The 22,975-nt window shown below is 39.5% G+C and overlaps 1 protein-coding gene across 10 annotated transcripts in view; it reads right to left on the reverse strand.

Moving 5' to 3' along the window:
• DST (dystonin) overlaps positions 1-22,975 on the reverse strand; it is a gene marked incomplete at both ends in the record, with an annotated part of 523,923 nt that overhangs the window by 62,037 nt on the left and 438,911 nt on the right. For 7 of the 10 annotated variants that reach the window (XM_080699914.1, XM_080699912.1, XM_080699907.1 and 4 more), the window contains 10 exons: positions 1,232-1,339; positions 1,489-1,608; positions 11,087-11,293; positions 12,204-12,445; positions 13,617-13,701; positions 14,464-14,790; positions 15,004-15,163; positions 17,463-17,629; positions 20,639-20,809; positions 22,163-22,324. In XM_080699914.1, coding sequence (XP_080556040.1) covers positions 1,232-1,339; positions 1,489-1,608; positions 11,087-11,293; positions 12,204-12,445; positions 13,617-13,701; positions 14,464-14,790; positions 15,004-15,163; positions 17,463-17,629; positions 20,639-20,809; positions 22,163-22,324 — 1,749 coding nt within the window. The remainder of the gene's footprint in view (positions 1-1,231; positions 1,340-1,488; positions 1,609-11,086; positions 11,294-12,203; positions 12,446-13,616; positions 13,702-14,463; positions 14,791-15,003; positions 15,164-17,462; positions 17,630-20,638; positions 20,810-22,162; positions 22,325-22,975) is intronic. The other 3 variants (XM_080699918.1, XM_080699917.1, XM_080699913.1) reach the window with 1 other exon arrangement.

The raw sequence follows: 22,975 nt of genomic DNA on the forward strand, positions 1-22,975 counted from the left end.
CCTTGAGTTTAGAAAACAAGTTTCATGCAGTTCTCCTAATATTTACATTATTTTCTGGAAAACGATAAAGACCATCTTTTTCAAATGGAGTTGGAAGAATTTCAAGTCAATAAAATTAATTACATATATTAGAATCAAAGTAGAATATTATGCTACACACTGACTTTATATGCTGGTCATGGTGATCTTGATTATTATATAAATTCACAATAAAAAAAAACTAATGGCAGAAGATAAAACACAATAATAACCCAATAAACCACTTCATGATGATATGCATTTTTCATATCTAAATATTTGCAAAAATAATAAGCATTCAATTACAGACAGATTACCACTGTAGAGTACAAATAAAAGAAACTATCCTTTTTTTTGAAGATTTAAAAAAGTTTATTAAAAAGATAGAAATACAGAAGATAGTTACAGCCCCATGCCAGGATGGCATGGGAGAGGGGGTGGTCCAAGCCAATTCACCACCCCCAAAAGAAACTATCCTTATATTGTGCTTTCTATTAGGTTAGCTATAATACACCTTAACAGTAATGCTTACTATTTAAAATGTGATCTTCAGTATAGACATTTGTATATATCTATTTTTGCCATGGGATATTTTCCTACCAGAAGCATTAACACAGGAAAATTTCTTTAGCTGCTTAGATGTCTGAATATGAAATAAACTAAACACTTTTACTTGTGAATGGTTTTGTACTAATTTATACGGAATCATTCAAGTTACACACACATTGGGTATTTCCTTAATTACTCAGCTCATTGTTCTCCCAATATAGTTTAGAGTAACCATATACAGAATAGATTTCAGGGTTAGAGAGAACCATCTATTGGGGGTTTTGTCTCAGCTCAAGTTGCAAATATCCCTGAAGCACATAAACCACAGTCAACAGACGTAATAACACTGGTTCACACTGGTAACAATGCAGTAGGGCTAACAACAGTAATTGAAGCTTAATGTGTGCCAGTTAACCAAGGACTGAGACCTGCAGAGCTTTTAAGCCTGTTAAAGAAGATTGTCCTCCTGCTGATTCCCTGAAGGAATATTTATATTCCTCTCACTGTTACTCTACAAGCTAAAAACAAAATGCCTTGTTTAAAACTAATGATTTTATGCTCAGACATCAGCTGGCAGGCCAGGGGAGGTGCTTTTCTAAGACTTTAAGCACAGCACACCCTGCTTATCCGAGTCTCCCCATCAGCCATACACACAAGATTGTACCTTCATCGATTGCTTCTCCTCTTCACTGGATGTGGTCATGATTTTATGTCCAGATTTAACAAGTTCATCAATAATATCCTTGTGTCTCAAAATCTCCATGGTGAATGTCTGTGATTTGCCAAAGAAAGGTTTAAAAAAGGAAAGAATGAAAGTGTGTAACTAAAATAAAAACAATTAGGCAAAGTGGTTGAAAATACCAAGTTACACTAGAGGGGTCTTGAAAAGTAAATCAGGCAACTGGAAATGTATTTCTTCACCTTTTGAACCTGCAGCTGAGCAGAGGTCTGGTCTTGCTCAAGCCTGATGTCACCCAGAGACATCAATTTCTTTTCTGTTTCAGTAATCCAGGATAACTCTGCATCAGCCGCTTGGTCAAACTAAACAAAAGATAAATAATTAGGTCAGTAAGTTCCTGTAACTGGTGCCAGAAAAATACCTATCTACAGTTCTTTTAAATAGCCTTCTTGCACAAGTGGAAACTCGGAGTTTATCTCTTCATGGCATCCTGAGATAATTCATGAGAATGAGTCATAAAGAAAGGAGAACTTTCCACGCAGTAATTAAACACAAGGTCTTAAGACACGTTTAAGCCATAACATGGCATTAATGATCTTAGGACAGCTAGGCCCACTGCCTTCTTTTCTGGTTGTCTTAACAATTCGCTCCTTAGAGGTGCCATTCAATGGAACAGCTACAGAATTCAACAGCTAGATACCATCTTTAATAATTTCATCCATCCCTGCTATTCATATGATATCGAGCAGTATTCTGCTAACAAAATACACAGTTCCTAAAAATAACAAGTAAAATATTCTCATATATTTATTATACTACATGTATACCCCTAGTGATTCTTGTATAATTTTTAGGAATTTCATTTGATAATGGCAAAATATTTTTAAGAGCATTCTTAAATATTTTAAGAGATTTTATTTTCCTGATCTTTGTAGTAACAATGTAGGGACATTATAGTAATTCATAAAGTACAGAAAAATACACAGAAGGAAATTAAACTTGGGAGTTAATACTGCTGGTATTTTAGTAAGTTTTCTTCCAAAAATCAAGAAAGGCACGTTAAAGATCTGGGATAATACTGTATAAATGGTCTCGTATCCTGCTTTTTCATTCATTACTACCATTTCCCATGTCATATTTTAAATGTGGTTTTAAACCAGCATCAATGTATCCAAGCATAAGTGGATATTTTTATTTAGGTTCTCTGTTGTTGTTTTTTTTTTCTACTATACAAATGACCTGTAGTGAATATCCTTGTATATAAATCTGTTGGAATCTTTAATTAATTCTTTAGTATAGGTTTCTAGAGCTGAATACTAAGCCAAAGAACATTTCAAGTATTTCCAACACTTTTTTTTTTCTATACTGGGGATGGAACCCAGGGACATTCTACCTCCGAGATACACCCCCAGCTCTATTTTTTTATTCTTTATTTTGAAACAGGGTCTCTGCGAGTTGCAAAGGGCCTCACTAAGTAGCTGAGGCTGTCTGTGAACCACGATCCTCCTGTCTCAGCCCCCCAGATGCTGGGATCGCAGGCATTCGCCACCACGCCTGGCTTTCAAACACTTTTGATGCCTTACATCAGATAAACTGGGCCAAGTAGTTATCTTAGCTGAATAAAGTCAGCAAGAAGTACCATAAACATCACCAGTAAGTGGCAGCTAACAATGGGCTCAGCTGGAAGAATAAGAGACTGGATGTTGTGAGTATTCAAGTCCAGTACTGCCAGAACTTCTAAGTTTTCAAAAGAAGCTGGAAATCTAGATAAGAGTGGCAGAATATCTTGGCAAAATAAAGAAGGGTAGAGATAAGAAACAAGATTAGGAAATAATTCATATTTTTCTAACTATGCTATTATTCATACTTTCAAAACTCTCTGATGCTATACGGAATCGTGGAAAGGTAGAATAGATGAACTTTTCCCAGTTCTTCATGATAAGTCTAACTAAAAACTATAGGCATTATGTGTAGGATATACATAAGATTCTGCAGAGTGGAGAGAAGAGGGCAGATATGCTGTGGACCTCAGGCATGAGGAACAGCAAGATGGTGAGGTTTTATCTAAGATTGGAAAAGGGACAATCCAGAGATATCAGTGGGCAGAGGAAAAGCCCCAAGAAAAGTCTACTCTCTCTAATGAAAGGATGGGAAAGGGGGCAGCCCAGTGAATGAAAAAATCTAGATAATGACCATTCTACTCCAACCAAATACCACAGAAGAAAACTGTACTTATGCCAAAAAGACTGATGAATGAGCTATGACGAGTTCCACCATCCCTGCCATTGGGTGAGAGAGAAGGCCAAGGAAGGAGCCACCACCTTCATCCCTGCTGGCTGGCTGACCACAAAGCCCTTACCTAGGATGGAGCCTGGAATTCTACCCCCAACCAAGCAGCAATGCGATGCTCCTCCTCCCTCCCCGAATGGCCTTAAGGGAAGCCTCAGGGGCTGTGAGGATTTTTACATAGCTCAGTCTCTCTCCTTTGCAGTTACCTCACCTTGGTATCATAGAGATCACACAGGGAGCTGGAACTCCCACTCACAGACAGAAGTAACGGCCACCTCTCCACCCTTTGGTGTCAAAGGAGACTGAGGGGGAACCTGGATTCCCACCACCACCTGGGAATGCTTCCAGCTTCTTCTCCTTCTCGAGTGGACTCAGAGAAAGCAGCTGAAATAGAAAGTTCAAGATCCAAGACCCACAACACCATGTAAGAGCCAGGAAGATCTCAAACTGGATTACAGAAGATAATCAAATAGACGGCAACACCTAGAGATGGCAAAGACATTAGAATTATCTGACAGGTATTTTAAGGCAGCCATGTTAGATATGCTTTGATGGCTATCTTGAATGTTCATGGTTGTAGCAAATAAAAAATCAGAAGGCCTCAGTCACCAAACAGAAAGCTTCCACAAAGACACACAACACCTAAACATAATATCTAAGGAAGAACCAAATAGATTTTAGAACTAAAATATAACTGGAAAAAAAATCAATGAGGGAAAGAGGGGAGAGTATCAGTGAAGTAGGAGATGTAACAATTAAAATTACCAAGTTCAGTAATAGAAAAAAATGACTGAAGAAAAAAAAAACCAGAGCTCAGGTACCTGTAGAACTATAATAAAAGATCCAGTATTTTTCCAATTCCCCAAGGAGAGGAGAAAGAGGCTGTAGCTCATACATGGTGAAAAAAAAGAACTCAAACATTATTATGATGATGAAATTATAGAAATGGAAACCAGATTTGTGGTTGGCAGAGTTGAGGAGGGGCAGAGTTGGGAGGGAGGGATGTAGCTATAAAGTGCAGCATGGGGATCCTTGTGGGGACGGGAATGTTCTGTGTCTTGACTACGTCAGTGTAGATCTCCTGCTTGTCATCTTGCACTACAATATCCTGCCACATGGTACCACTGGGGAAACTGAGTAAATGATTTCTTACAACTGCATGTGAATCTCAGTGATCTCAAAACAAGTTTAATATAAAAAAAGAAAAGCACTTCTGTGGGGAACCTCTTACCTGTTAAGTTCCTGCTTGCATTTTCTCTTTTAGACATATACTGCTAAATTGCTCTCAGACGGGACGTGCACATTTGAACTCCTACAGCAGTGTTGCTGTACCCTCATCAACAGGTGGTATAATTTATTTTTTAATATTTTTAATAAGATTCTAGATAGACTTCCTTCAGTTATAAGGAAACTAAGAAACATTTTAAAGACATCTATCTTAATGACTGGTTCATACTTTTCATGATGTTCTGTAATCTCAAATGGAACGACTCATTGGTAATTATTGCCCAATATAAAAACAAAAGGAAAGTCTCATGGACTAACCCAGCAGCAGCAGGTACAAAAAGAGAAGAGAAGAAATGAGTCTCCTTAAGTTTGGACTATTACTCCTCAAGGCAAAGACAATAGAGATGCAGGTACAACTTGAGCAGGTCTCTCTACCTGAGTGTAAATTCTGCAAGATATCTAAATAAAATTTAGTAGTCAAGAAGTATGTTTTAGCTGGGCGTGGTGGCGCACACTTGTAATCCCAGCATTTGGGAGGCTGAGACAGGAGGATGGTGGTTCACGGACAGCCTCAGCTACTACTTAGTGAAGCCCGTTGCAAATCAGTGAGACCCGGTTTCAAAATAAAGAATAAAAAATATGTCTGGAGGCGTAGCGCAGAGGTAGAATGCCCCTGGATTCCATCACCAGTACCGCAAAAAAAAAAAAAAGTATGTTTTATTCTATTATAAAAAAAATAAAGTGACATCCCAGCCTTATGTTGGAGTTGTATGGCATTTATCTGACAGTCCTAAAGAAGAGAGTCAGGGTGTTAAGTGTGGATATTAGTTTGATATGATGTTTCCCACTTTTTTAAAAAAAAAAAGCCTTCAATGAGAAAAAGTCATGATGATACCATCTATGTTGCCAAAATGGAAAGCTGAAACTCAAACACTGTTTCTTTAACCATGTCAAATATTTGCTTTGCTAAAAAGAAAATAATCCTTCAAGCAGAAATTTTCCTTCTACCCTTTGAGAAATTTATAAAATTAAATTAGCAAATATTTGCTGTTAAGCAACAAATACAGCCACGGGGATGTGACTCACCCACAGGAGTGCTTAACATGTGTATTTCTAATGGATCATAAAAATGGGTCAGGTTTACATGTGAGCAACACAGGGAGCAGTATCACCACAGCAAGTATAACGACTGTGTTTATTACTCGTACAAGTAGCAAAAACTGACTTGAAGTAAATTGTTGATACTCCTGACACTCATAACTGCATTCTGGAAGATATTCTACCAGGCTAGTATCACTCTAGTCTAACCATCATCACCTGAGTGTTATTGTTAAATGCAATTTTCTGAAATTTCTGAAAGTCAGTGCCAGCCACTCTGAGTGGCTATCTGTAAATATTCATGAAAAACCTTCTAAAACAATACAGCCAGTATTCTACTGAGCACAGTGTTCTAAGTGTTTAGCGTTCAAGTGCCTGCTTTTATCCTGACAACAAATATATCATGTGGGTATTGCTCTTACTCCCAGTTGCCGTCAAAAAAACCGAGGGAGAAATAAGTCAACTAATTACTAAAGAAGTCAACTAATTTACTAAGGATCACCCTGCTAGTAAAGGTTGGACCTGAGATTCTAGCCCAGGGAGTCGGTCCTTAAGGACTACACTCTTAACTCTCCACATTAAGTTGCTTTGAGCTCTAGGAATTCAAAATATTTATGAGATTTACACACACACACACACACATACACACACACACCTTAAGTATCGCAATAATCAAGTGATAGGTTTTAACTTAATTCTTAAACATTTCTCCAATCTCTGACAGACTGTTCATACATATCCAGAAGGTTTCCAGGGAGTGGGATGAGAGGTCTTTACTAACGAGTGCTAAGCAGACCTTAACCTCAAGGACATCCTTCTCAGCCCCTTCCCCGGGCTGGGGATCTTACCACCATCCTTTGATTAGCATTTCCTTCCACCTGGCTTCTCATTATTCATAACACAGCTCCTATTTTCTCACCCCCAACACCTGGAGCATCTAAACAAATCTCACTTCCGTTGGAGATGTTTCCTTCTGGTTCTTTCAAAGACATTAACAGGTGGTATTTTTGTCCAACACTGATGCCTAATGACCCAAAGAGCTGTTTTTCCTAGTTGCACCTGAACCACCAGTCCTTATCGGGGCTACCATGGGGCCAATTTACATAAATGCAAAGCAGAATTGCCAGAGTCCCTGGAACTCCCAAACTCAGTAGGATACACCAATTTTAGCAGCCTTTGGCAACTGGACATTTACAAGAGGCAAAAGACAAAGACCGCTCTAAGTTTAAACAAGTAATCACGGTGGCCTGAATGTAGGATGCAAGTCTGCACATCTTTAAAGCAAAAGTACCTTTTCCTCTTTCCAAGGGCTTGTTTAGTTCAATTTGCAGTGAGAGGAAGAAAACAACTAAGGTAGACCACTTTGTGTAGGTTTAAAATGCAAAAGCAAGTATGGATTCCAGCTCAGATAATGGCAAGCATTGGAAGAGAGACACCGCCGGACCTCAACCTCACTATATACTAGGCCGCCTTGTTCTGCTCAGATTTTTATTTTTCAAAGTAGTGAATGGGTCCAATTATTTTAAAGGGGGTCTTTTTTTTTTTTTTTTGTCTTTTTGGACTGGGGACCGAACCCAGGGCAGTGCACTTGCCAGGCAAGCACTTTGCCACTGAGCTACATCCCAGCTTGGGTCCAATTATTTTAAACAAGAATATCCTCTTCAGAATACCAGTGCCTGGAAATCTGGAGAATCTGATTTGGGGGGACTTGTTGACTGATAGCACCGAGCACATACAGACCTCACCCAGTGGGCCATAATTGGGGCTATTCGATTATTTCCCAAATAATTAGAAACATCACTCTAATTTACATAGTGCCCTTGCTGCTACCTTTTCAAGATCCAATAGCAAGTATTTCCAAAACTGTTATTGTGATATAGGGTTAACATAAGAATCTAACCACATCAAGTCACCACTCTTCCACAGCAGGATGCTGACAGAGTCCATGCTAACTGGAAGATATCTTTAGGCTCCCTACCCTTCTCCCTTCAAACCTTAATTCTTTTCTATGTTTTTCTGGATATCTTCCATGTGGATGTTTGGAAGTCAATATGCTCTGTGATAGTGCTCTAAGAGTTCACAAAGTCCATGTACATTTGATGAACTCCAAAAAGCAGATTGTAACATTAAAAAGGAGACAGGTTGCATATAAACAACCTTAATATTAGACAGAACATGAAGTCTCTTAAAGAGACATTGGCTGGAAAAGCCGAACAATGAATCATTTAAAATCCAGTTTAATTTTACCAGGTCATTCAGGAACAAAGCTTCGAGTCTATAGGTTCTTAAGTTATCAAGTGATGTTTGACCTTTACCCCCTCACTTGTGGGATGAGTATGTTTGGGATAGAGGTCTGGGGAAGTCATGGTTAATAAAAACTGGATATGACTAAAGGTATGGCCTAAATAGATAGCACTGAAGTCAGACCGTGTTCATATTTCACATGGAGAAGAAACACAGGATGGTAATCTGAGCATACAACATGAAACAGATAGTACAAAATACGGGGTTAACACTCAAGTGTAAAGACAGATTTTTTTCTATCAATCCTTCAATGAATTATTAGTGGGTGAAACCAAAAACAAACCCTTTAATGTCAAACTGTTCCTTGGTTCTAATTCTAAACATCTGTTATTTTATGCAAGCTGAGAAAGTAATTTCAGTGACATGTGAGGCACTTTATAAACTTCAAAATCATGAGTTTTGAGCCTTATCTGTTGAGCGCAGAACTAAATCTCCGCTAAGCCAGAAAGGTAGGTAACTACTCCGCTCTCCACCTGCCTAGAGGGAGACATCCCATGATCCTTTCAGTGCTGCATTCTCATGTTCCAAAGTCCTTTGGAAATATTTTCATTACAGACTTCCATTTTGCTGCAGTGATGATACTTCCTTCATTGGCTATGCTATTTGTAAGGCATATGCTGAGGTAGGTGAGAGCTGGATTAAATTCTAATGTCCCGCCTGCCATTGACTAGCTGCCAGACCACAGGAAAGTCGCTTTATGACGTATTCACATTCCTCTCGGGCCTAAATACCTGCAAGGTTAGCCTGCCTGAGGTACTTCATTGAGCAGATCTGCAGGTATTCCAAGGGGATGCAGATGTAGATACACACATGAACAACTACAAGATGGCTGTGGTATTTATACTAGCTGGATGACCTACTGGCAGTAAAACTTGTTTTATGCCTGTATTCACTTTTTTTTTTTTTTTTTTGGGTACTGGGGACTTAAGGGGCGTTTTACCTCAGAGCTATACTCCTAGCCCCCCCTTAAAAAACTTTTTTTTATGGAACTAGATATCTTAAACCTACTATCTTACCCTCCCAAATACTGGGATTATAGGTGTGTGTCACCAAGCCCAACTTATACTTTTTCTCTCAAAAAGAAAGCTGGAATGATAATTGTTCCAATTGTTTACATTTTTGGGGTGAGTGTGAATTTTTCTGTTTTTCTTTTCTTCAGAAAAAGATCCCAAAATTTTGTATAAGGAATGTTTTTGTCAGGAAAACAACACACACACACACACACACACACACACACACACACACACAATCATCGTTATCTCCTAAAGGACTCATGTTTTAGGGTTCAGAAGAAATACACTGATGCTGGGCGTGGGCACACACTTGTAATCCCAGTACTTGTGGAGGTTGAGATAGGAGGGCTGCAGGTTTGAGGATGGCCATAGCAAGTAGTGAGACTCTCATCAAACTAGAGAGACCCTGTTTCAAAATAAAAATAAAATAAGGCTGGAGGTGTAGCTCAGAGGTAGAATGTCCCTTGGTTCAATCCCTAGTATCAAAAAAAAAACAACAACAAAAAAGACTAACACTGACCTGGTTACTTTTTCTTTTTTAACTTTGAAAAAACATTTGCAAACCTTGAATGACACTGGGCTACAGTGAATGAATGACCTTGGTAAATATTAGAGCATCCTAACCCATGCTAACTTAACCAGCATCTTGCCCTTATTCCTGTCTCATCTCATGAACTAACACATCATACTCAACATCTTAAGAAAATCCTCCTACCAACAGCACAGAATATTTGTCTTGCTATTTAAAGAGGTCTTGAGGTCTTCAGTGTCAGCTCTGAAATGCTCAAATAAATTTAATGGAAAAAAAATCGTATTTTTTAAATAGTTGAATAAGCTTGACAAATAAACACAGTTATTTTCCTATAATAATGAAGTACACAAATTCCTCCAATCTTTAAAAACAGAGTCGGGCAAACACATTCCTCAGGCATGCATGCCCTCCCTCGCAAAAATGTCTTAGGCAGAGTTTTTGCTGTCGTTGTATTTCATCGGCTTTTGTGATTCTAGTTCCTCGTGCTAAAATGGGGAGTGGAGCACTATGCTTTAGAACCATATAAATTATACTTTTACGGCAACGTTAGAAAATTAATTTTGGAAGCTCCCACAGAATTGCTGGATCTGTGCTTTTGGCTCTTGTGAGTAAAAGCTTAGTCACGTACCTTCCCAGGCTCTGTTCTAAAGTTCCCTGCAACATCATACTACCCCCCACACAGAAAGTCTGCATCAGAGTCTGACAACTTGATGTAAATAGACATACAACTTCAATAAAAGTGAATCAAGACATGTTTTACAAATTTCCATTCTCGGGACCCCACTCCCTGCCACCGTCCTCTGTGGGGCTGTGGCTAAGGGCAGGGTGCCTCTAAAACTCTGGAGTATAAACTCTGTCTGAGCCACAGACAGGTCAGAAACCATAATTTTTTCCCCTTCAGTCATCTTTGGAAAAAGCTTCACATTACCAACAAAATTGTTTGCTTTAACAAAACAATACTTTTTTTTTTTTTTGGCAACAGCCATGTGTAAAGGAACGGTTTTACTGACTTTCATACAAACTTAGAATATTTATTCACAAAAAGATGAGACTTAGTCCAGACATACGTGGCATTAATATTGGCAATATGCACATATGTAGACAAAAAGCATTTTGTTTGGAAAGTAGGGTTGATCTTCGCAGAGTCTGACTTGGAGAGGCTAGGTCTGTGAAGATACGGACAGATGGCAGCTAACAATGTCCAGATTAGCCTTGGCCTAGCGCTCAGATGTAGCCCAGTCAAATTCTATTCAAATCCACCCTTTCATTTTTGAAGTGCAACAGATGAATGGAAACACTATTAACAGACATCTTTGTTCAGGTAAAGGAACAGCTGGAGAAAATTTATTGCCTTGACGACAAGCCACTTGTCCCTACCTGCTGTGACCGCAGAATGGCCGCATCGATCTCCTCCACCTTCTGGGTGATGGTGTCGCTCACTAATCGGTAGCGCTCATTGTCCTCGGCCACCATCTTTTCCAGTCCTTCTCTCGCCCTCCACGGTACCAGCTCCAGCAAAGCACTGCTCACTTCATTAAGAGAATCCAGCAAGGCTTTGTTGTTCTTGGCTTCCTTTTTCAGTTCCTGAAAACAGACAAGTGTATGGGTAAGACTTTGAACAGGCTTTGACTTTAACCGCTCTTGGGACTAAAATCCTTTGTTTGGCCAATAAGGCCAAACTCTAGGCCCCTTAGTTCCAAATGAGTTCAATAAACCTTTGTTATTTAAAGCTACTTTGCAAAAAGGAAGGTGTTTCCTGAGAAGTTCAAAGAACAATTCATTTGTCAAGGTGGCAAGACTTCATCTTTCAAATTCAGTATCAGTATTTAAAAATTCTGAACATGAAACCAAGCAAGTTAACGTGTATTATTCTTTGCTTTCTGGGAACCTCTAAGCAATCAGATAACAGGAAAATAAAATATAATAAGGAGTTTATCTTAACGTGGGTTATTTTAAATGACCTTCAAAATGAGGACACACTGGTATTAAATCATCCCAGTTGATCATGACAGGCTCACGGAGCCTGACCTTGCTGTCACTAACATGTGATCATACTTCAGAAATGAGAAGACACAGGCTGGTCTCCCTGAAAAGGAGAATGGTCAGCAAGGCCACGTACTACTTCTGTGCTACAGTCAGAAAACCCACCCATGCTTCACATCTATCTGACAGAAATGTGATTCCAACCAAATTACATGTTTCTCTGAAGCAATGATCATTTTTCTCCTTTTTTTCTGTCTTTATCATTATGTCTCTTGTGTAATATACTCCCAACCATAAGACTCTTGAAATAAATGACAATACACTGTTTTCATCTCTAGACTCCTAAAAGTTTAAACAGTTGATATGCTGCCAATTTCTGCTGGGTCTCCACCCACCAAAGCATCCTTCAGCAAATTAGTAATGACACAAGGCAAATATAATCTCGTTGCTGTTTGAATACGACTCCCTGAAAGAAAATAAATTGATCCAAAATGCAGAGATCAGGGCATACTTTCTGTCTCACTTGTGCTTGGTTCGCTGCTTCTCCTTTTAGAACCTGAGTTTCATAGGAGAGTAATTCCACCTCCACTTTGTCCAGCCAGGTACTCAGCTCTTCATGGGTGGCATGCAGCCGCCTTGCTAGCTGCAGGGCCTGTTCCAGAGTCTTGGCTACATCCGTGCTCAGTTTGGTAATGTCTTTGTATCTCGCTTTAATGGCTTCCAATTTATCTTGAATTATTAAAACTTCATCACCTAAAATTTCAAAGATACATCATTATTGATGAAAAGAAAAATAGGGAAAGAGAGGAAGCTTTCTTTAAATATCACTGTACACAGATAAAATTTTCTTGGAGTGGGGGGAAAGGGGAAAGACACTTTTCTAAAGATGATCTGACCCAAGAGAAGCCCTTACTGAAATTTTGATCCTTCCTAGGACTACTAGCAAATCCAATCAGTTCTAAATCTGCAAATGTGGAAACCGGAGAGGGGTGTCTGTAGTTAGGTGAAAAGCAGACCTGTTGCCTCGATCTTAGGATGTTTTTGGTTTTCAAAGCAAGAGAGTTAAAAATTGCCTGAAGGCAGCTCATGAAGTTCACTGATGGAAAACCAGGTGACCTTGGACATGGCACCCAACGTCTCTGTGTGCTCAGTTACTCGGCATTTTCCTGCACTATTCTAGCGAGTCTCCATGTCCTCTACCTTCTCTTCAGACACACAGCTGAGAGCCTGTTGGCTGGCCATGTACTTCCTTGGGTCAGTTCACCAGCTCTACTCCATCTTCCATGGGGCTTCAGACTTCTAGGTCAAGGCTCTAATACTATATTGCATTTCTCCAACTGAGAATAAATGGTAACTGCTCCCAGCACACCCGTGTTGCTAAACTGGATATAGGTACAGTGAAACTTTCCTGTGGCTAAAGAAATCACTTAAAAAAAAAAAAAAAGCTAGTGTTTCTGAGTTGTTCTAACATCTACTCATGGAGTTATTAAACCAAGAACCTGTTTTCTTAGTGATTCGAGCATGAAGAAATTAAGCGGATGTCCTGCCATAACATGTGTCACTGCAATGCAATCTACCTGAAAAACACTGTCTACCACCTCTGCGCGCATCTGCCTTCCCTTCTGCCAAGTGGAAAACCCACGTCATTCCGTTGTGGGCTACTCCGAGGAGTTCCTGTGCCAAAGAGCTGTATGTTCTGAGTAATAATCCACTCAACGTCCGTCAAGAACTCAAGTGAGATCATGAGAAAAAAGTGAGATCATATTCTACACCCCCTCCTGACGGGTCTTCAAAGCATTCTCCAGAAGGAAGTCTTGGAATGGGCTCAAAATCAGCATTTTGTCCTTTCCCCAACCCTAAGACGTTTGGAAAGCAACGCAAAACCCGGACTGCACAATTATTTGAGATTTGAAAGATATCTCACCTGTGGTTTGTTTAAGTAGTTCTAAACCATTTAGTAATGCCTGATCTACATTTTGTTTCCTGAGTAGAATGTCCTCTTGTAGAACCTAAAGACACCGGTACCATTTTGATGTAGGGGGAAAAAATTGGATGCGCGTTAGTAAGTGTTAATCTCAGAAGTGTAAGTAGGTTTCACAGAGATATATTGTGAGTAAACATCTCATTTATTTTCAAACAGTTATCTTTCTCATGTGCCTCTTTTTTTTTTACCATTGTGCCTATGTCCCAAGCTGATTTACCATAATTCACAGCACTCTCTCTTTTGAAAAATTGTAGCTCTTCAATTTATGAAATTTGGCTGTAAGGAGGTACTGAAATACTGATTAATTTATGGGTCTCTGTATGCAACAATAAAATAACAAGTACAAGTGAAAAATCCAGCTAACTGGATAAATTCACTGTCATTTAAAAGTGACTTCATTCACCTATACAGATAGTCTTTCTTGACTATAGCAAATCACCCAAATCCATGAAGGAAACGCTTCCATGGACATGATGTACACACACAAAATGATCAATGCCAATCTCAGGGTGGTGCGCAGGAAGGGGAGGGAGCTGGGTGGGAGTTGGCGGAGGCTCACGGAAGTCGTGTGCATATATGGATCTATCACCCTGATTCATCATGATGTATAATTACAGTGTACCAATAAAAAAAGTACCTCATCTATACAAAGTCTTGAATACAGCGAATCACCCAAATCATAATGAACATGTGAAAAAAGTATAAAAATAAGACTGATGAATACAGAAATAAGTAAGACTGATAAAATAACAACAACGGAAATGAAAAAGAAAATAAATCAAAATACCCGCAGTTCGGCCTGCTGCCTCCACAGCCCCTCGGTGCTGTGGTCCTGGACTGAGAGCCTGCTCAGCTGGTCATGCACTTCGTTCAGCCAGTTCATCAGCTCCACTTCATCTTCCCCAAAAATCTTAGCATTGCATAAGGCCTGCCGGAGGAGCTCAGACCGGCTGTGACTTTTCTCTTGAATCTCAATGTACCACACTTGAGAGAAATCTAATTTATTCTGCACCATATCTTTATCCTCCCTGGAGCTCAGAACCTTTAAGGACTGGCCAATGCTAACAGCCTGGTGTAAATGTTTATTGTGACTGATGATGTCATCTTCTAAGGCCTAAATAAAGTTTAAGAAAAGAAAGAAAAAAAAACAAAAAGAACGGACAAATAAAAATGAAAATGAGAACATAAACACAACTCAGGGATGACATTTGAAATGGATTTTGTCTGTAAGTACAAATGACAATAGCATGTAACTCAAATTTATGTCATAAAAAAACACAGAATAAGTGGAAAATTGGGTCTTACGGATACGTGATGTATAGCTTACTTTGTGCTGTGAAATCTGCTCCTCAAGTTTAGACGCCTGGGTCCCTATGGGCTCACAGTTCGCCAGCCTCTTTTCTATGGCGGTGAGCCACTCATTCAGAGGTTCTAGGGTTTCATGAAATTGCTGTGCTACCACCGAGATACCTTCCAACTGACGATTCCTACAAATGTGCCAAGATAAAGGTCACTCTGGGATGAAGAATGTGTGAAATCCTCAACAAAAATCTTTAGTCATGCTTCTCCATTCTATTCTAAACACTTCTTGAAGAAACCATCCAAGGTTAAAATTTAAATCTCCAAGCATGTTAAAGACATGTTAACATAGCTCTTCCATTAAATAAAACCAAAGGTGAACAGCAGATAATTCTTAAGTACCTGAATTTCAAAAGAGTTGGAAGCAATCTGTTCTAATAATACTACCAATAGTTACAGTAATAATAATTATAGCAACATCAAAATAACAGCAGCCATAATAGATGATATGTGTTGAACTTGTATTCTGTGCTTGGCCCCATATTAAGAAGCTCATATATTAATTCCAATTGGAGTAACAGTTACTGAGATTGTTTTTACTCAAATATTCAAAACTGGATTCAAAATCTGAAGAACATACATATTTCCCCTACTTACTTTTACTTTGTATAGTGTGTCAAGTACATTTGGAAAAAAACCAGTAATTACTATTTATTGTATGGCTTAAAATATAAACAGAGGAGAATTCCTGAGACATTTATTTATAATTGATATACATGTAGAACACACACGGCTCAGGTGCAGAAGAAATATGCACGCAATCTGCTTCCACCGACCTCCGTTGTTCCCCAGCACCGGCGACCATGGCCATCTTTAGCCAGAGTGCCTGATTTAGTTTCTAACCCTATAAATCATTTCTGCAGTGGTCAAGAACTGTTGTCTTAACTTTTCATCATGTTTAGTGTGTGTGTGTGTGTGTGTGTGTGTGTGTGTGTGTGTGTGTGTTACTGGGGATTGAAGTCAGGGGCTTCTCTACCTCTGAGATACACCACCAGTCCCTTTGTTTTTGAAACAGTGTCTCCCTAGGTTGCTGAGATTCTTACTACATTGCTGAGGCTGTCCTCAAACCTGCAATCCTCCTGTCTTAGCCTTCCAAGTACCGGTATCATGTTTAATTCTTAGGGAATTATATAATTTGAGAAATTAGCTTTCTAAGAAGGCAAAGGGAAGTATGGAAAATTGGCATGAGCTACAAAATATAATTTATCATTGTTTTCACAACTATCTACATGAAAATTAAAAAAAAAAAACTTTCAGTGGAAATACCTTTGGTCCAAAAAATGAATAAAATCGCCATATTCCTTTAAACATCTGTATTATCACCATCTATGACTCTTTTTCTAATTTCAAATATACACTCATGTAGAAGAAAACAATTATTTAGAATTGGGTTAAATTTACTGATTGAAATTGTGAGCAATCAATCTCTAAGAATGAGTCATAATTACTATTAGCATCCCTCCATTTAAAAGAAGAACAAGTTATTGTAGTAAAGCTGAGATGTAGATTTTCCTTATCATGTTTTAAAAATTACTAAGAATATCTTCCATAACAGCCAGGAACCCATGTTCTGAGACATTACAGAGAAAAGTTTTATCTGTTGACACATGTTACAGAACAAGACTTTTAGCCTCCCTGGGTGTACCTCATTCTGTCCAAAAACCATAATTCTACTCTATATGTCAGTATTAGCAAATATGTCCATTCTCAATCCAGTTCCAAAGAAGGTAGGAATTTATGAAGCATACTTTCTATTCACTGGTTCATGTATTTCAACACAATCAGTGTAGGTGACTACTCTTCAATGCAGTTACACTTAACAATGGTCAATGTAGTGTCAATAGAGAAATGAAATACTGGTTGGGATCCTGTGATAAGAAAACATGTTGCAAGCAAAATCCCAGTGGGTCCATGTTCTAGGTCTCCTGGTCTTCATGAGGTAGTACTCCCTTTACACCTACATGTTTCCTAGCTAACTCCAATTCCTTCCTTAACATGCAGCTTAGCTGTCACTTCTCTGCCACTAGTCTAGGTTTCTCTTATTATATGTTTCCAGAGTGTCCTTTATTTTTGCTTCCAAATGTCACATCTGTCATCACACATGAGCGGCCATAAACCCTACTCATGTGTACCTTATCTACGGGCAGAGGCGATCGGTCCATCTCACCCATCTACCACAAGGCCTACCTCTGTGCCTGCTGCCAGGCAGACAGGCAGGTAATAACTAGGTAATAAATGAGTGAACCACCCCCAAGAGAAATGTGTCCTTAAAACAGAGGATACTGCCATCAGGAAAATGAGGAGAGAGCCGTCACAGCCCTTGCTACCTATGATGAATACTTGAGAATAAAGATGTCAGGTGTTACCAAAATACACAGTGCTGGGGTCACTGCTCTCTTTCAAAAGACTTGGCAGCACTGGCCTTACCTCATTTCGGCCTTATTGAGCAATGCTTCCCATCTACTGTCCAAGAGACTGAGCTGTTTCAAAATCTTCACTTTATCTGCAGGTTCTGCCGCTGCAGCAATTTTTTCCCCTTCTCGTTTGATCACCTCCACGGTAGACTTGCGGTCATCCAATAATCTTTGGAGAAGCTTGAGACAAAATATCAAATATTTAATATAGCAAAAGAGTAATGAAATAAATATAAATGAAAACCTATGTCCGGTACTTTTGAAACCTGATCAAAAGAAGGCATTTCGTGTGGATGTACACAAAGAGGATCTAGAGGTGGGATTTTACAAATAACTCCTTTGGTTCAAGGATTCATTACTACTGTGTCAGACACTGTGGTAGGAGCTTTTCACAGAAGATAAAACTAATATTGACAAAGGCCACAAAACTCTTCATGATCAATTATCTACAACGAGAGGCTCTTGGCTCCTTTTGCTAGGTGCAACTAGCTCCTAGAATCATTTAGGAGGCAGAAAACTAGAAAAACAAGAGACTTGAAATATTATTCCCAAAAGGAAGAGAGTGCAGAACATTTCATAACCCTCCAAAGCTGGCTAAGTAAGAATATTAATTTCAGTATTTATTTTATTTTTATTTTTTGGTGGTACTGGGGTTCCTGGAAGCCCTTCTACCTCCGGGCTATGCTCCCAGACCTATTTTTTTTATAAATATATATTTTTATTTGGAAACAGGGTCTCTTAAGCCAGCACGGCTGGCTTCGAACCTGCGCGATCCTCCTGTCTCTGCCAACCAAGCGCGGGGATTACAAGCGTGCTCCACCACGCCCGGCGTAATTTCAAGATTTAGCAGCAGAAGCCAAATTCAACTTAATTCTAATTAATCATGCCAAGATGCCTGGAATGGGATGATTGTCACAGGGAGCCAGAACTCAAGGATTACTCTGCTGTGAGTAAAAATACACAGTTCCCGAGCAACTGTTTTGACAGCAACAGGGAAGACACAGGTGTGTAATACACTAAAAGCTTTGCTGCTTTCTAAATCTGATGCTTGCTGACTCATAGCTAAGGATTAATAATTCAACAGTTGCCCAGAATTAAAATGCAAGAAGATTTTGAGATCAAGATCACCAAGACGGGAGGGAAGAACAATACACCTTCAAAAAGAAGGGAAAGGGCCGGGCATGTGGGCGCACGCTTGTAATCCCTGTGCTTGGGAGGCGGAGACAGGAGGATCGCGCAGGTTCAAAGCCAGCCACGCGTGCTGGCTTAGGAGACCCTGTTTCCAAATAAAAATGTAAAAATAGGTCTGGGAGTGTAGCCCGGAGGTAGAAGGGCTTCCAGGAACCCCAGTACCACCAAAAAAAAAAAAAAAAAAAAAAAAAAACGAAGACGAAGACGAAGACGAAGAAGAAGAAGAAGAAGAAGAAGAAGAAGAAGAAGAAGAAGAAGAAGGGGAAGGCTAGCCAACCCTCTGAACACAGGTTTGAGTCATTATGTAATCAAAGGATAACAGGTGGATGAGGTGGTAGGAAAACTAAGGAAGTGGATTACTTTTGATACTAGCAAAGCCTCTGGCAATTAAGATAGCACAATTGGCCAAGGATTTGGTTGGCTAAGCGTCATACACAAACTCTGGAAGAATAACTTTAGATTGTGAACGGTGGCAATTCTATTATCAAAAAGTCACACAGATATCATGTGTTTCCAGTCATGTCTTCTTAATTCCTGCTTCTATCCCTAATAAATATAATTTCCCAATATGTTGAAATTTTCAAAGACTTTGAGAGAGATACTGTGAAATGTAAAAATAAAGTAAGCAGCAAGTTTTAAATTAGAAAAACCGAAGTCAGATGTGGATGTTTTAAAAGTAATGTCTGACTGACAAATAATAACATATATATTTATGGGGCGCAGTGTGATTTTTGATATACTGGACACTGTGGAATGATTCAATCAAGACAATTAACAATCTACCACCTCTCGAACTTACCCTTTTTATGTAGAGAACATTTAAAGTCTTTAAGCAATCTTAAACTATGTAACACATTATCATCAACTTTTCTAAGTAAGTGAAATAAGCCAAGGAGAGAAAGATAAGGTAAATTTTTTATTAAAAAGTTAGTAAGTATACAAAATTAAATTAATTTAAAGTAACCCACTCCCTTCGTTTTAAAGTTCCACAGGAGAAATCGTACCAATGTGCTGTGTGCTAGGGCCCTTCCCACCTGTCATTTCAAGTCATAGCTGGCCAACCAACTACTTCTGAAAAAGCCATGAAATGCTTCACAGCTGGCTACCATCCTATGAGCCCCAAACGTTCCATGTGGTCCCAGGTAGCCCCATAGAAAAGTGTTTTTTTCCCAACTTTGACCTTTGTAGCAGTGTCATGAGACAACGGCACATTCCTAAGCATATATGAATCAAATTATTTGCTTCTTTAGTAAAAGGTTGAACTTTAAGGAACTGACACTATTTAATCTATAGGAAAACAAGGCAATTTCATATGGATAAACCTACTGCATAAAGGGATAATATTTCTGTCCAAATGTCAGCTGGGCTAAGCCTTCCTTGTCTACTCTGTTAAAGTTGCACTCAGATCTCCATGCAAACATTTCCTGCCCTCCATCCCTGGTTTGGCCCTTCCTCATTCCTATCCCTCAACCCTGATTTATTTATGTCTTTCTCTCCTTCTCCCTTCTTTGGCACAAGACCTCAAACTCAACAGGGATCTTTAGTTGTTTTTATTCAAGTGACATATCCTCGGCACCTAGAACAATGTCTAGGCCAGAGTAGATGATCAGTAGGTGTTGGCTGATTGACTCATCACAATTGTATCTGGAACAGCAGGGACTGTTTAACTGTAGAATGTTATCAATATAAATGAGGATTTTGTTTGTGTGTGTGTGGTACTGGGGGTAGAACCCAGAGGCTTTCTACCTTTGGGCTACACTCCCAGCCCTATTTTATATTTTATTTGGAAACAGGGTCTCACTAAGTTGCTGAGAGCCTCACTAAGTAACTGAGGCTGGCTTCGAACCTGTGTGATCCTGTGTGATCCTCCTGTCTCAGCCTCCCAAGCGTGAGGATGACAAGCGTGCGCCACCACGCCCGACTCTAAATGAGGTATGTTTTTTACTCTCATTACTAAGATTTAATATAAAATACCGTACAAAATTATCTCTAACTTACCTTTTGCTCTTGGATCTGGGCCTTAACCACTTTGAACTCGGCTGACGGGGGCTTCTGATTGGCCACAAGCTCCTCAGTATCCAACATCCAGCTGAGCAAGGACTCCAGGGCATCCTGGAAGCGCCCGCAGTGCAGCAGGGCCTCCTGAAGCTGGGCTGCTCGCTGAGCCACCTGCAAGGTCCCCATTGCTTCAACTCATTTACTTGTTTCATGAGATACTGAAATCTTCCTGCCAATCGCCTCCTTCCATGGTTATCATCCCAGTCACTACAGAGACTAAATCTTGGAGATTTTGAAAGTGCCCAATATGTTGGTGATTAGTCATAAGTGATTCAGATATATTTTAATGCTATTAAAGAAATTGTGCATTAGTGATTTCATCATTATTACTGGGACTCATTTTTTAGTTTCCTACGGATGAATATAAGGAGTAATGATGTAAAAAGTAGCATTAAAAGACATTATCATAGTAGAGAGAATCAGAGTTATATTTGCTATGTAAAATAACTATAAAATACCCACTTAAATTCTAGTTCCGAGCTCTAGAGTCCCTTTCTCATAAACTCAGGCCTTTATCTTTCTGAAGATGGAGTCCCCATACCCTACAAAGAGACAGCTTACTGCTTTTTTCTTAGATCTTTCCCTTTTGGACACCGCTTCTTTCACTTGCGCAGTGCTATGACTTGAATTTAAAATGCCCCTTGGACCTCATGTGGTAGAAGAAACCATGTTTTGAGGCAGGACTGGACGGAATAAGACCCTGGCGTAGTGGCCAGGCACAGTGTGTGTCCCGGGCCCTGCACATTTGCTCTGTCCGTCTCTAGCCTCTGTCTCTGTTTCTGTCTCTCTGTCTCTGCTCTCTGTTCTCCACCAAGATGCCCTAAAGATTGCCAGCTCTAGCTCCTGCTTGGAGCTGGGATAAAATGAGTGGTATACTTGAATTATATCGTTATGAACTGTACGTATATATGTGCTGAAGTCTCCAGAACTGTGAGCAAATAAATCTTTCTTCCTCTACATTTTGTGCGTATCAGGGATTTGTTTCAGAGCATCGAGAATGCCGACTACACCACACAGTGTGAAATCAGCCGCCCACCCACGCTTGAAAATAGGAAGATTTCATGGAGAAAGGAAGGTTTCTAAGTTCTTTTGAAAGTAGAATACCTGGTAACAGTGAGCCTTCACCCCCACATGTGAATGATTTACTGGCACCAAGAAGCTACCAAACCCTCAGCGGCGCATGCGCTCTTTCAACACAGGACAGTGGGGCATGGCCCTCTGCCATCACACCTGTTGTGTCTGTAGCCTCGTCTCTGGCAAAGTCAAGACAAGGGCAGGGAGAAGCCCTTTCACCCAGCTTGCTTCATTGCTCCTGGGGCATCCGAGATGGGTCACCAAGTTTATAGCAATATAAAAAAAGTAGACAGGTTTAGGGAAGTTGGACTATTGTAAATATGATTAATGGTCATAATAAACACTAGTAAGTAATAATCAACAGAAATGATAATGAGATGAGAACACTACCTTCTTATTCAGAGTCTTCCACCGTGCATTGACGTCGTCCAAGTCCTGCTCCAAACCCCGAGTGCTGGTACCTTTAGCGGCGCTCTGAATAAGGCCTTGGCCCAACCAGTTTACATCTTGCTGTTTAACCTGCAAGGGTTCAATCTCTTCTTTCTGGAATACCTGCAGTTAGAAGAGCCATAATTATATGAATTATACTACCTAACAACCACCAAATATATAATGAGCATTTGTATTTAGTCATCAGGTAGTAGAAACTATCAATTATTACAGAGGTAAAGATATTGTTGTTGCCTGTTCATAGGTCGTAGCTACCTTGTGAGTAATAGTATGAAAGTAAACTAAATATAAGTTTGTAGCATATAAACCATTGAGAAATATCAAAGAGTGATATTCTAAATGCATTTTATCAGATTACCTATAAAACCAGGAAGGTAACATGTGTCCTTTGTTGCTTCATTAAAATAGCCCGAGAGCCCGGCGTGGTGGCACACACTTGTAATCCCAGTACTTGAGAGGCTGAGACAAGAGGATCACAGGTTCAAAGCCAGCCTCAGCTACTTAGTGAGGCTCTCAGCAACCTAGTGAGACTCTGTTTCCAAATAAAATATGAAATAAGTCTGGGGGTGTAGCCCGTAGGTAGAAAGCCCCTGAGTTCCATCCCCAGTACCATCAAAATAAATAAATAAATAAATAAGTAAATAAATTAAATTAAATAGCCTGAGAAATTTCCTCTTCTGCCCCAACTTAACTCTAACAAAAGATTTAAAGAAAGTGCTACGGAGAGAAATGATAAGATGGGCCCACGATGAG

Source organism: Muscardinus avellanarius (genome assembly GCF_963383645.1).
Source record: "Muscardinus avellanarius genome assembly, chromosome: 8".
NCBI classification, from domain to species: domain Eukaryota; kingdom Metazoa; phylum Chordata; class Mammalia; order Rodentia; family Gliridae; genus Muscardinus; species Muscardinus avellanarius.